Consider the following 12,885-nt stretch of genomic DNA (forward strand, 5'->3'; position numbering starts at 1 on the left):
GGTGTGCTCCCTGACCCTACATTCTTCATGCCTGGTGCACCCAGATGCTACGCAGTTTGCAGACAGCATTTCAAGGAGGGAAAATTGTTCTATTGGGCTGGTTTCTACGTCCCCCCCCCCCGACTTAAATGATAAGATGGCATGTGAAGTCATAAGGGCAAGGTTAGATACTATGAATAATTAATTGCCATGGCTCTCAGAAACCTAATTTTAGTCAAGAACAAGAAGCAAAAGTAGCAACACTAGTTTCAGCTTCTTTCACTTCTCAAGTGGCAGAGTGGCTAACATGGCAAGGAAGGGGGAAGGTGAAGCCTGTTGCCAGCACTGGATTGAAACACATCTGTTCCTCAATAGCAGGGCTCTATCACTTCTTGACTGATTCCTGTCTGCTGAATGCCTACTGTGTTAGGTACCTCAGATACCCCTACCTCCCCACCCCACACAGTCCACTCCAAGAGAAAAGGTGGATGTGCATACCTTTTGTCTCAGTGGAGCTACCTCTAGTAATTTATCCCATGAATGTATTTGGTGTTGCGTACAAAATTATAGGTACAGGATGTCCACTAAGCATATGCGTACCTGTGCATATGTGGAGAGTCACACCTCCACAATCTAATTTTCTAAGAGGGGATTAACTAAATAAATTGTTACATGCCTTTTATATACTGACCATATATTTGCATAATAAAAAATTAGTAAAATGATTTTTTAAGAAGGCAGTTATAGTGACAACAAATCCTACCATTATGTGAAATTATTATGTACCAATTCAAAAAAAGAAGAAGGCAATTACAGGTTCTTTTTCCTTTTAGTACAATTTATAGAGATATATATTTTGTACTATTTTTTTTTAATTTGAAGCAGAAAGCTTATATCCTTACATGCTTTTGACTCAATTGGCATTGGTTTGGTTTCATCTTTGACTTATTCTAAAATAGGACGATGAGCATGTAACACAGTGAGGGAATGACTGACTTAGAGAGGCATTCTTGACATTGTTGGATGGTAAGTTGAGTTTGTGAGATCTGATTCTGCGGTAAACTCCTTTGTTCTGCTCTAGAGGTAATACAAATTTTATGTGTGTAAAGTTTGAACAAGTTTTGCTTTTTTTTTTTTTTTTTGTACCAGGGATTGAACTCAGGGGCACATGACACTGAGCCACACCCCCAGCCCTATTTTGTATTTTATTTTCAGTCAGAGTCTCACTGAGTTGCTTAGCACCTCACTTTTGCTGAGGCTGGCTTTGAAATTGTGATCCTCCTGCCTCAGCCTTTGAGCTGCTGGGATTCCAGGCGTGTGCCACCTCGCCTGGCTGTTTTGCATTTGAAAAATGAATAATAAGGGGAATGGGAATAGGAAAGACAATAGAATGAATGGGATATAACTTTCCTATGTTCATATATGAATACACTACCAGTGAAACTCCATATCATGTACAACCACATGAATGGGAAGTTATACTCCATGTATGTATAATCCATCAAAATATACTCTACTGTCATGTATAACTAAAAAGAACAAATAAAAAAAGTGAATAATAACCACCTTCCTGTGGTCATGATGTTACAGATATCAGGTTGCTTCTATCATCTTTATAGCTACCGTGTCAATTCTTTAATAGCTACAATATTAAAAGCAGTCTCTGTTATAATTTGTTCCTGTTATCTGCTTTACTTTGAAGAATTGGGAACAGATTCTGTCCTGCAGGTAGAGCATTAACCAGTGCATTGCCTCATTAATTTTTTTCATAGGGTGATTTAATCGGCTTGATGACCTTAACTTCAATTCAACTAATGGGATTGTATATCCTATCAGATGATTTTTTTGTAATAACATAACAATATAACTTATTGCTTTTTATTATTGAAAAAACACATAACAAAATTTATCATCTTTATGATTTTTAATTATATAGCACAGCACTCTTAACAACATAAACATGATTCATTGCTTTAATAAAAAAAAAAACTTGTTCAACCAGTGTTACAGCTTACCTATGTTCTCAGAGTTCCATGGAAATAGCAATAAATTAGTAGATCAAATTTCACACTTTTAATAAGGGAAGAGGAAGGCTATCAGATGATTTTTAAAGTAAAAATTTACAATAAAAATACTTTTTTTTTCTTAACAGAAATCATAGCCCACTGATGAGTTTTGGAGCCAGCTTTGTCAGTTTTTTGGTAAGTTGATATCAGAAGAGGTATTGGTATTAAGGAAGCAGTTATAAACTAATGTCTCTTATTGGCTACCAGCTGCATAGTATACCATTGTAGAAAATTCTGTAGCATTTAAAACTGAAATCGTTTTTTGCCTATTAACTAACATCTGTAAATAATTTCCTTCATTTTAAAAATAAAATGTTGTATCTTGTAGAGTATTATATTTTTCCCACTCAAAATTATTTTTAGAATAAAAATATAATCGAAAGACCTTCAAAAATTAAAAATGTATTGGGACAGGAGGCAGGTCTGCCTCTGGGTAATAAATATTTGCTCTAAAATTATTGAGTGTGCACTAGAAGACAAATTCAATGAGCAAAGATATGAGAATTGAGGGAATAGGTTTTAGTTAGGTTACAATCAGGTGGTATAAGAAAGTGGATGCTTTCTTTTCAGAAATATTCACACAAACTACTTCCAAACACACACGTTTTTCAAAACATCATAGTATTATAAAAGGGGGTTAGGGAGACAGGAGAAGATACCCAGTAGAGACCAGAAGGGAGACAGCATTTAGATTTGAAATTCAGAAAGATGTCACCAAATAGGCATATTATGCCCAGCTTGGTAGTGCCCAGCTATAAGCATGAGGCCATCTCCAGTGTGATGGGGTTTTATTCAGACTATGTAGTTCCTCTTATTATAGATAATGCAACAAAATTTTAGAGCCTTTTCTTGGCACCAATACATAGTTCCACATCTGAAAAAAAAAATACTGAATGGGGATTGTAACATTAGTACCCAAGTGACTACAAAGACTGCCACAAAGGCTGAATCAAAGGGAATGAACTGGGTGGTGACGGGGGCAGCAGGGGGGGCATGGAGTAAACAGGATGGTTGGGAGAAAGAGTGTAACTAGGAAACTTGGACAAAAACAGACCAGGGTCTGTTTTGGCTAGGATGGAAAAATAGGTTCAAGTCATAGTGACAAGGCCTAGAATTTCAAGGTAAGGCTGGGGAATCCAGTGGAGAATGGAGAGGTAGAGACTGTTCATAGGTCCTTCCAAGAACCAGGTTTCCTGCTCCTGTACACACCCATCTCAGAAACATCACTTCCACCCATTCAGATGTGTCTTGACAACATCAGCCAGCATCAGGTGCCTGAAATCAAGCTGTCAGTGGAATTTTTAACTATAGATGATATAAAATGAATGCCTTATAAGGAAACCCACAGGAATTACCCTGGAAAGACTGATGATTTTCAAAGAGCGCCTCTAGTGGTTGTTTCGTTAGCCTTTCTATATAGTACTTACTGGAGGCAGGGGTCTATCTAGAGTAGAATGAACTTTTGAATGAGACTCTATCATAAAAACTGAATGGAGGGACGGGGCTGTGGCTCAGTGGTAGAGCGCTTGCCTAGCAAGCATGAGGCACTGGATTTGATCCCCTGCACCACATAAAAATAAACAAATAAAATAAAGGTATTGTGTCCATCTACAACTAAAATAATATTTTAAAAAAAAGAAAAAAAATTGAATGGAGTAGACCAATTAGAAATTATACAAAATTTTTGCTGCTGCATTTAATAACAACAGAAATGCAATAGAATGACAATCGCAAGGACATTCGTTACTGTGTGTGTGTGTGTGTGTGTGTGTGTGTGTATAATTTTTTTTCATGCTGGTGTAATAGAGTCATATATTATGTAATATCAAGATTATAGTTTCTTTAAATGAAAGGGTGTGCTGTTACATTTTGATTCTATTACTTGCAAACAAATAATTTAAGTGAGGTTTTTGGTTTTTTTTCCTAGTTTGGAGTATTGTTGTAATAAAGGGGCCTGAAGTTTCAGACACTTACTGATTCATTCATTCTCTCCTTGTTTCTTGGCAGAATGCCATGATGACATTTGAGGAGGAAAAAATGCAGTTGGCGTGTGATGACTTGAAAACCACAGAAAAGCTGTGTGAAAGTGAAGAGGCTGGAGTCATTGAAACAATCAAGAATAAAATTAAGAAGAACGTAAGTCGTGCGCCTTTAGATTATGGGCTGTGTACTACTTAAGAGTATCACTTGGGTTTCCATATTTAAAATAGGACTGAAAACAAACAGTAAATGTTCCCCGTGGCTTCTGGTTATGTGAAATGCCTCTCACAAAGTCGTAGAAGTCCTTTCCAGTCATTAGAGCCATCTGTTGGTATTTTAGAGCCACCCTTTCTAGAGCTGGGGGTGTGATTGGTGTACTGGTAGAGCACTTGCCTAGCATGTGCAAGGCCCTGGGTTCAATCTCCAGTACTAGAAAAAGAAAGCAAGAATGATCTTCTTCCATAATGGGCTCCCATAACAAGGCTCTTCTAATTAGAGTTTCTTGTGTGTAATTAAACATCACTGAGTGACAGCTGAGCAATAAAACACCTGCAACTTGGCTGACTTGAAGAATTTAGCCACTGACCTCGTTTTCCCCAGGTCTCAAAAGCCTTTGATTATAAAGTCTCAGTTACACCATGATCCCCTTTCTGTATTTTGCCTTCCCCTTTCTGTTCAAAAGTTCCCAGTACAGAGGGGAATGCTTCCATCCTGACATTTCTTGCTTGTGATGTCCACCATGAGGAAGCCACTGACGCTCCACATGGGCCAGACTCGTTCTTGCCTCTTCCTCCTTCAAACCTACAGTCAGTGACCAGTCCCTGATGACTGTCTTTCTTAAATACCTCTTGAGTTTGTGGACTGCTCTCCATCCTCACTGTCATCTCCCTAGGTCATCCCCTTTATCTAAGATAAACTGGAACTCTGCCTCGGTCTCTACTCTCCCATTCAATCTCTATAATACAGTCAATAATATGTTGTTTACTTGATTTTCAGTGCCAGCTCCAGCCATGGCCTTTATAATAAAGTCTAAACCCCTAAGTATAGCTGGCATATGCCTCTGCATATTCTTCTCCCTCTTCATCAGATTCCTTCTCTTAGTTCTTCCTTCATAGATAAGTTTTCCCCCAAGAACGCCTGCCTGAGTCTCCAAACCCTGCTGAGTATGTCTCCTAAGATTCCTGTAGTTCCCTGTGCTTTAACCCTTCAGACCACTTTCTATGTTACATGGTGATAAGGTCTATATTTCCTCATTAACTGTAAACTATTTACATGTCTGTTCTCAATTTCTACTACTACACCTAGCATAAGTGTTAATAATTAACATTTGCAATGGCTGTTGCAATTTATAAAGCATTTTCATATACAGCATCTCATTAGCCTTCTGGACAACCTGCACAGTAGATGTTGCTATAAATAAAGAAACAGAAGCATTGATACACGGACATTTCCCCAAGCAATCAGAGTAATGAGTGCTGGGGCTTGACAGAGAATAGCAGAAATGATGATGGATTATGAAAATCTAGAAAAAGAGAGACATTATTATTGCTGGGTATATACGTGACTGCATGATCAATGTAATTCTGCAACCTGTACACTTAGAAAAATGAGAAATTATATCCTATCTGATTCAAATGTATGATGTGTCAAGATCATTGTACTGTCATGTGTAACTACTTAAAACAAATTACAAAAAATTTAAAAAAAGAGAAACATGCCTTACTGTTATGTATACTATCTATTCTATTGACATATTTGCAAAATTCTATAATTTCTTATGTCACTATGAAAGTTTCTTGGGGTTAAGAATGCAGAAATGTAAAGAAATGTTCTTTATGATAAAACCAGTTTTTTTTAATGATTTTATTTTTTGCTTATTTTTACTTATATGGCCTAAATTTCAAGTATAATTTGAGATTTATTCAAAACTAATTTTAATTCCAGAGTATTTTTTCCTTAATGGAAATGTAATCAATTTCTAGCCCTTACATCTCAGTTGCATACACCAAAAGAATGTGCCCTAATATTAGTCCTACCTGCAGATAAATGCTGTAAATTGACTTTTCGGGTTACTGACTTAGGGAATGTATTATATCTCTGATGATTTTAATTTTGGATAAATTAGAATTTACATTATCTTAAAAAAAGTGAGCCTCTGAAGTTTTGCGTTGATGTTCATGTTTTCCATGAATTTAGATATTATCACTTAGAATATTTTTTTGAATCTAAAATGTTCTTTAGCACTATGTTGTTGGCAAAGCTCAACCTAATGGCAGTATGGAGCTTCCAAGCTTCTAGCATAAATTTGGTATTGGCTTTGGGTGACTGCCATGTTTTACAACTCCAATGTGAATTATCTTGTAGCTTTAAGTAAGAGTTGTTTGGAGGGAGTATCGTTCATGTGTGTGATTTATTGGCTTGTACTTTCTTTCCACCAAACAGGTTGATGTCCGCAAATCCACTCCCTCTATGGTCGATCGACTTCAAAGGCAGATTATCATAGCTGACTGTCAGGTGTATCTGGCTGTGCTTTCGTTTGTCAAACAAGAATTGTCAGGTATGCTGGAGCTTTCTTTTTAATGGCTTTTTGCTATTCAGCAGACAAAATCGGTAATACTTTTAAAAAAATTTTAGACTACCTTGTATTTCAGTCTTTGAAAATATGTGGCGCCTCTTTGGGGCTTGATACTGATTTATTACTTGGGAAATTGAAACCACAAGTGCTTAATGTGTGTTGAGCAGAGTAGTTTTAGTCCCAAAGTTTATGTTTCATCCCCTGTCTCAAGATGATTTTGTCTTACTTAGAGAAATTATTAAAAATTATTATTGAAAATTTTTTAATGGACCTTTATTTTATTCATTTATTTATACATGGTGCTGAGAATTGAACCCAGTGCCTAACACATGCGAGGCAAGCATTCTCACTGAGCCACAACCCCAGCCCATGAATGCCTTTTTTTTTATGTAGATATACTACTTTTTCTTTGTGGGAATCAAGTTGTAATTGTCATCTTTAAAGTGAAATCTAACTGGTTTAAATTTAAGTTTTTCAGGAAATTGTTATTAAAGGCCCGAGCACCTTCAATGGTTTTAAGAATATTAGGAAATGATTAAAGATCGTTAAATATTTTCTAATACACTTGAATGACCAGCATGGTAACAACTTTTAACAGGGGTTATCAACTGATTTCTTAATTAGTTTGTCCAAGACAAATGTTTTCTAGGCTTTTGTAGCTTTAATTTCTTAAGTGAAATAGACTCGATGAGTCTCTGATAGCTTGCTGTAAGAGTATGTCTAAAATTGACCTAATTCTTTCCCTACTGTGGTTCTGTGTCTCTTGGATCCTTGCAGCAGAAACCTGCCACTTTGGTAGACAGGATTAACTTGGCAAAAAATGAAAATTCAAAAAGAAAATTAGTTAAAATTCACAGTTAGAAAAATATTTTCTCCCCAAACTTGAATGAAGAAGGATGTGTCTGCTACATTATAAGTACATTTTTCTTTCTAGACAACCAGAAACCAATATATCTCCCCCGCCTTTTTCTTCTCTTTCTTGCTCTCTTTACCTGTCTGTCTCATACTTGAAAATGTTTTGTTTCTGTTTGGCTCAAATTCAAAGTGGAATTTAACTTTTAATTTGGCCTCCAAAATTTGGGCTTCCTAGAATTTATCTTTGTTTTTTATTTTTTTAAAATATGTCCTATGAGGCACTTGTACCATTTCTTTTGGTTCAGTTCTTTTTCTTTAACCCTCTTCTCATGACTCTCTCAAGGCCTTGTTTACGTGGTTGACAGCTCCTAGCCTGTGTTAATCTCCTTATAATGCAGTAAGGTAAAACCCCAATCAGCTCCACACTGATTTGGATATAAAAGAATGCAGAGCTTATCTGTCGCTCTTTGTTTAAGACAGGGACTCTGGGTTTTCTATGATTTTGTACATTATCTTCCTGATGCTCAAGAACTCTTCTAAGGAGCTAATTTTAGCCATTAAAAAATATATATATCTGCTCAGAGAGAAGGGTAGCCTGGTGTAAGGTCACATACCTGTTGTCCAACTCCTTAGGTAGCTGAGTGAGGCTGGAACGGATCACTTGAGTTAAAGAGAGGTAAAACCAACGCACACTTAAGTATAAAAATGTCAAAAGTTAAAAGTGATCATGTCTGTCCTTCATTTGCTCATTCATTGATCATTCAGCAAATAAGTTACAGAGCTCATACTGTGTGATAAGCACAGACCATGGACCCTGCCCACGTGAAGTTACAGGCAGCAGATCATATTATTTATTTTAAAATTATTCTGATTATAAAATTGCTAATATTATTATAGAAAATTTTGAAAAAGTAAGTAAGTGCAAAAGAAAGCAAGCCATCATCTCTAACTACTCCCAAGGAATTATTCTTTATTGCAAATAATGGATTTTAAGTTTTCTGCTCTATAAAAATAGAGACTTTTACAAAATTGAACCTGTATTCTTTTGTATATAACTTTTCCCTCTTAGATTATACTTTGAATATTTTTCTATGACTTAGTCTCATAATATAATTTTAAATAATAGCATTATTAATTTATTATAGGGATGGGCTATGGTTTACTTAATCAATTCCGTAGACATTTGAGCATTCTTTTTTGTGTATTTTTTCTTATTAGTGAAGCTGAACCTATTTCTGTTTTAATCAATTGATTAATTTTTGTGATGCTGGTGGACATTTTGCTACTAAGCTACGTCTCTACCCCCACCAATTCCCGTTTTTGGTGTGTGGTGCAGGAGATGGACCCAGGGCCACATTTGAGCTAGGCAAGTGCTCTACCACTTAGCCACGCTCCAAGCCTTTCCATTCCATTCTGTTTTCAGTTTGCCATCATAGCTTTTACCCATTCCTCTATCAGTTTGATATGAAACAATTATTTAATCCCATTTTCTATACATATGTAGCATCATTCTTGCTGTTTCCTGAAGCCTTAGGTTTTATTACATGTGATATTGGTATTTGGGTCCTAATGAATTTGTGCAGTGTCAGTTTGCTTTTTGAATAGTTCCACATTTGTTTCAAATAAGCAAATAAACATAACTAACATGTGTTTCTTTTAGTTTTCAAACAACTGCAAATAATTTGTTGTTGGAATTCATTTCTTAGAAAACACTTTAGATAGATACTTTTCTAGAAGTATCTACCAGGAGTGTGAGGCAGCACACCTGGTGGGCACACACTGACCTCTGGGAGAAGATGAGTCAATGGTTGTTTTTAGTGCTTCATACTTTTTGAAGAGGGTTTATCTCATTTAATTTCTTTATGACATATTGCCCCACCATCTCATCTTTCCTCATTTTCCCATGCTACTTTCTCTTTAGTTATTTTTTGATCCAAGAGTGTTTAATTTCTCTTTATTATATTATATTTATATTCTCTTTATTGCTTGTGTAATAAGGAATTATTTTCTAAACATATTTTGTGACACTGGCCACCTGAGTTTATCATTGGTTCCCTTTATTTCCTATTGGATTTGAAGATAGGGCCCATATCTTATGTTCTTGGCATGATGAACACTCAGCCACTTTCCTTCCTTTCCTGGGAGAACCGAGAGTGAGTGATTTGGTCAAGGTTGAGTGATTTGCAGACCTTGTGAGCGATGACAGACTAGGACCAAAGCCATGGTTTTCTTATTTCATAACCAAATTCCTAGTGTTCACACCTTTGCCCATCACATCAATCTGGTTACTTGTGTCACCATGTAGCCTCAAACCCTGTGTTTCCCAAGGCATTTTCCTCATATCTCCAATGTCCAGTGGCACGAGCCCCAGCATAGAGTAAAGCCTACTGCCCCTTCACTCCCCTCTCCCTGCCACAGTCTCTGCCCAACCCCTGAGGCCATCTTCCTGACACATGTTACATCTGTACTGTAGACACTTAACTGTCCTGCACTGACCACAGGGTAGAGTCCAAGTCCCTTCCTTGAGTGGCATGTAAGAACTTGCCCGCCCCTAGGCTCCTGCTGCCCACTCTCACCTGGCTGAGCAGAGCTCCTTGCTTCCTCCCTGGGTCCCCTTGGCTGCTGTTGCTTGTCCACGCTGCCTCTCAGCTTGGAACACCTCTGCCCCTTCCTCCTTCTGTCTCACCCAGTCAAGTGCAGCCCAAGCCTTCCTCCTTCCTCATTGACTCCATTAGTCAAATTTTGTCCCTCTGTGTATACATAAGTTACATAATCAATTACAGCAGTTATCACACAGCCATCCCCATTTTTTTACATGTCTGCTAAAATATGAGACTGTAAACTCCTTGAGAGCAGGGATTGCGCTGGTCTCCCTGCTGTTTTCCCTGTTTCCAACACACATGGAACTAGTAGAACACATCGGATGCTGCGTGAGATGATGGGTGCTGATGCTTCAGAGTTGAATGGGAGGCAGCCCTTGCCTTGAGGGAACCCATGATCTAGCAGGGGGAAATGATGGCTAAATAAATTCTATTTCAGGGAGATACCACAGCCAGCAGACATTAGGTTAGTCTTAGAGATTGCTTGGGGAGTGCCATTCTGAACCTTTGGGGAGATCAAGAATCCCTGATTTTGTCCCTGCGCAGAATTAAGAAGAATCAAAGTTGATTTCCTTCTTGATGTCCCTGATACTTGCTTTGGTGTCTCTACCTAGCGCATGGTGTGTGTCTGTTCAGAGAATTAAAGGGAGGAATGGCAGAGGGATGATGTCATTCAGAAAAGAAACTGGGAGTAGAAAAGCAAGTTGGATAGAAGTCCGTGGACTGGGGGTGAAGATAATGAGGCGGTGGGCTGACTGGTGAAAACAGTATCATCTTTTGTCCTCAGTGTCTGTCATTTGGGTCACCAGAGAGACAAGCCTATACTTACCATTTCTTATGGGGTTATCCAGTTTCCTCGTAGGATAAGTAAACAGATGGAATGTGGTGGATGGTGGGTGCTCTCATCAGATACCTTCCCCCTGCAAAAATTACAAAATTCATTCCAAATTAATTTAGCGCACCTTGACATTTTCGTTTCCCAGGCGACCCTTGCCCTTTCCCAGAAGGACTTCCACCTATGTCCTCTCTGCAACTCCCCAGTGGATTGATGTCTAAATCTATTCTCATAGGGCAAATGGTGTGTTCCTGTCCTCTCTGCCTTCTTCCATAGGCACAGAAGGATCACCATGGCTGAATGATTTATACTGACCTTTCAGAGGAGGCTTTGGAAGGCCACGCAGTGTGTGACTATTGAATATGGTGTTGCCTGCATGTTGGGAAGCAGGTACTCACTGGCGTCATTGCTAAGTCTAGCTGACCACAGGCCCCTCCTGCAGAGCTGGATCATGCTGTGCTCTGGCTGAGATTCACTTAGCACCACCTTCTCCAAATGCGCCACTTAGCACCACCTTCTCCAAATGCGCCACAGTGTTTGGGACCAGGAGTGGGGCAAGTCCCTCTGCAGAACCTATTCCAATATCAAGTTGAATGTAGAAAGTTGTAAAAGCAAAACAACCCTCTGTTTGCATGTTAACTTTGTTTTGGACATATTTCAGTTTATAGTCTTTGATGTAGTCCGAAACCCTGGGTTTCATTTCCCTGGTTCAAATTAAGGCTCTTCGAGTTGCTGTGGATTTTAATATGGGATTTTTAAAATGGTAGTAAGGTGCCTATCTTAGGCATGAAATTAAAAACAGGTTTAATTCATTTCATTTTTATTCTGTAAGAATGAGGGTTTTGTGGGGGGCTTGTATTATATTATTAACTAAGTTTCATGCAGTGAGGACTTGATAGATTTTATGTCTGTTTTCAGGGCTACTGTCCTTTTCTCTAATTTTCATCTGAGATCTGGATTGTTATAGCTGATTCCCTTCAAGCCCAGTGTTAGAAGATGCTCCGTCTCTCTATAGCTGGTGCTCATTCCTGAGTTGGACTTAAACCCATTGGTCCCAATGTGTCTCCTGCTTCACCTGCCACTGTTCTGCCACTGTTCTTCAGTGTCACACTCTTCTGCCCCTCTCCTAGGACGATGCCTTTTCCTGCATTGAGGAAGAGAGTTAAAAATTTCCCTCCAAATTTCCAGTTAGGGATTGGGGTGGGAAGCAGTGAAGTTTTCTACTGAAATCCTACAGTGCTTCATTTGGCATTTTTACATGTTTGTTGTGTGGAAAACAATTTAATGACAAAAATAAATTAAAAAGAACCATTCACTCAGACACTTAGCTTGGTTTATTTTCACTTTTTCTACGTATGACCCAGGTACATACATTCATATAATTTGTCTTATATTGCATGAATTTTTAACACTTTTTTACATTTTAATTTTATTCAGGCATTTGGAGGGCTGGAATTTTAAAATAACCTTTTAAATTAGTTTTATAGTTCTTTTGTGTCCCTTAGATGCCACCATAGTCCCTGGCATATAATAGGAACTTTATCAATAGCTGATAAACATGTTTAGGATTTTGCAGACTTTCTTTTTCTTTCATTTTTAAAATTTTCAAGCCAGTGACTATTTATTTTCAGTTAGATCTCAATTGCTTTTCTTCTTAAGAGTATATGTTTCCCATTTCTTTTCTTTTTCTCCTTTTTTAAAATTATACATTTGGCTTTTCTGATCATAACTGAGAATCATCTTTCTTGTTTGTCAGCATGTTGGACCAATCCAAATGTTTGAAATTCCACTGTGTTAGTATATGAAGAAGTTATAGGGTTTGCTCAAACTTTTCTCTTCCTATAGTACTTCCATGTTGGAGGGGGAAGCCACTGAGCCTTAAAGAACATTTGTCCCATTTCTCTTTGGTTTACCTGGATCGGTTCCTAAAATGTAGTTCTGTTATAAGCAATGACTACTTCTGTTAAATTGAACTAAATACGAAGATTGTTTCAA

The 12,885-nt window shown here is 37.7% G+C and overlaps 1 protein-coding gene across 1 annotated transcript in view; it reads left to right on the top strand.

Moving 5' to 3' along the window:
• The window catches only part of TTC39C (tetratricopeptide repeat domain 39C), a 106,626-nt gene that overhangs the window by 41,330 nt on the left and 52,411 nt on the right, over positions 1-12,885 (top strand). The window contains exons 2-4 of the mRNA XM_081263605.1: positions 2,132-2,180; positions 4,053-4,181; positions 6,468-6,582. Coding sequence (XP_081119731.1) covers positions 2,132-2,180; positions 4,053-4,181; positions 6,468-6,582 — 293 coding nt within the window. The remainder of the gene's footprint in view (positions 1-2,131; positions 2,181-4,052; positions 4,182-6,467; positions 6,583-12,885) is intronic.

The sequence above is a fragment of the Spermophilus citellus genome, assembly GCF_964194105.1.
Source record: "Spermophilus citellus genome assembly, chromosome: 12".
Lineage (NCBI taxonomy): Eukaryota > Metazoa > Chordata > Mammalia > Rodentia > Sciuridae > Spermophilus > Spermophilus citellus.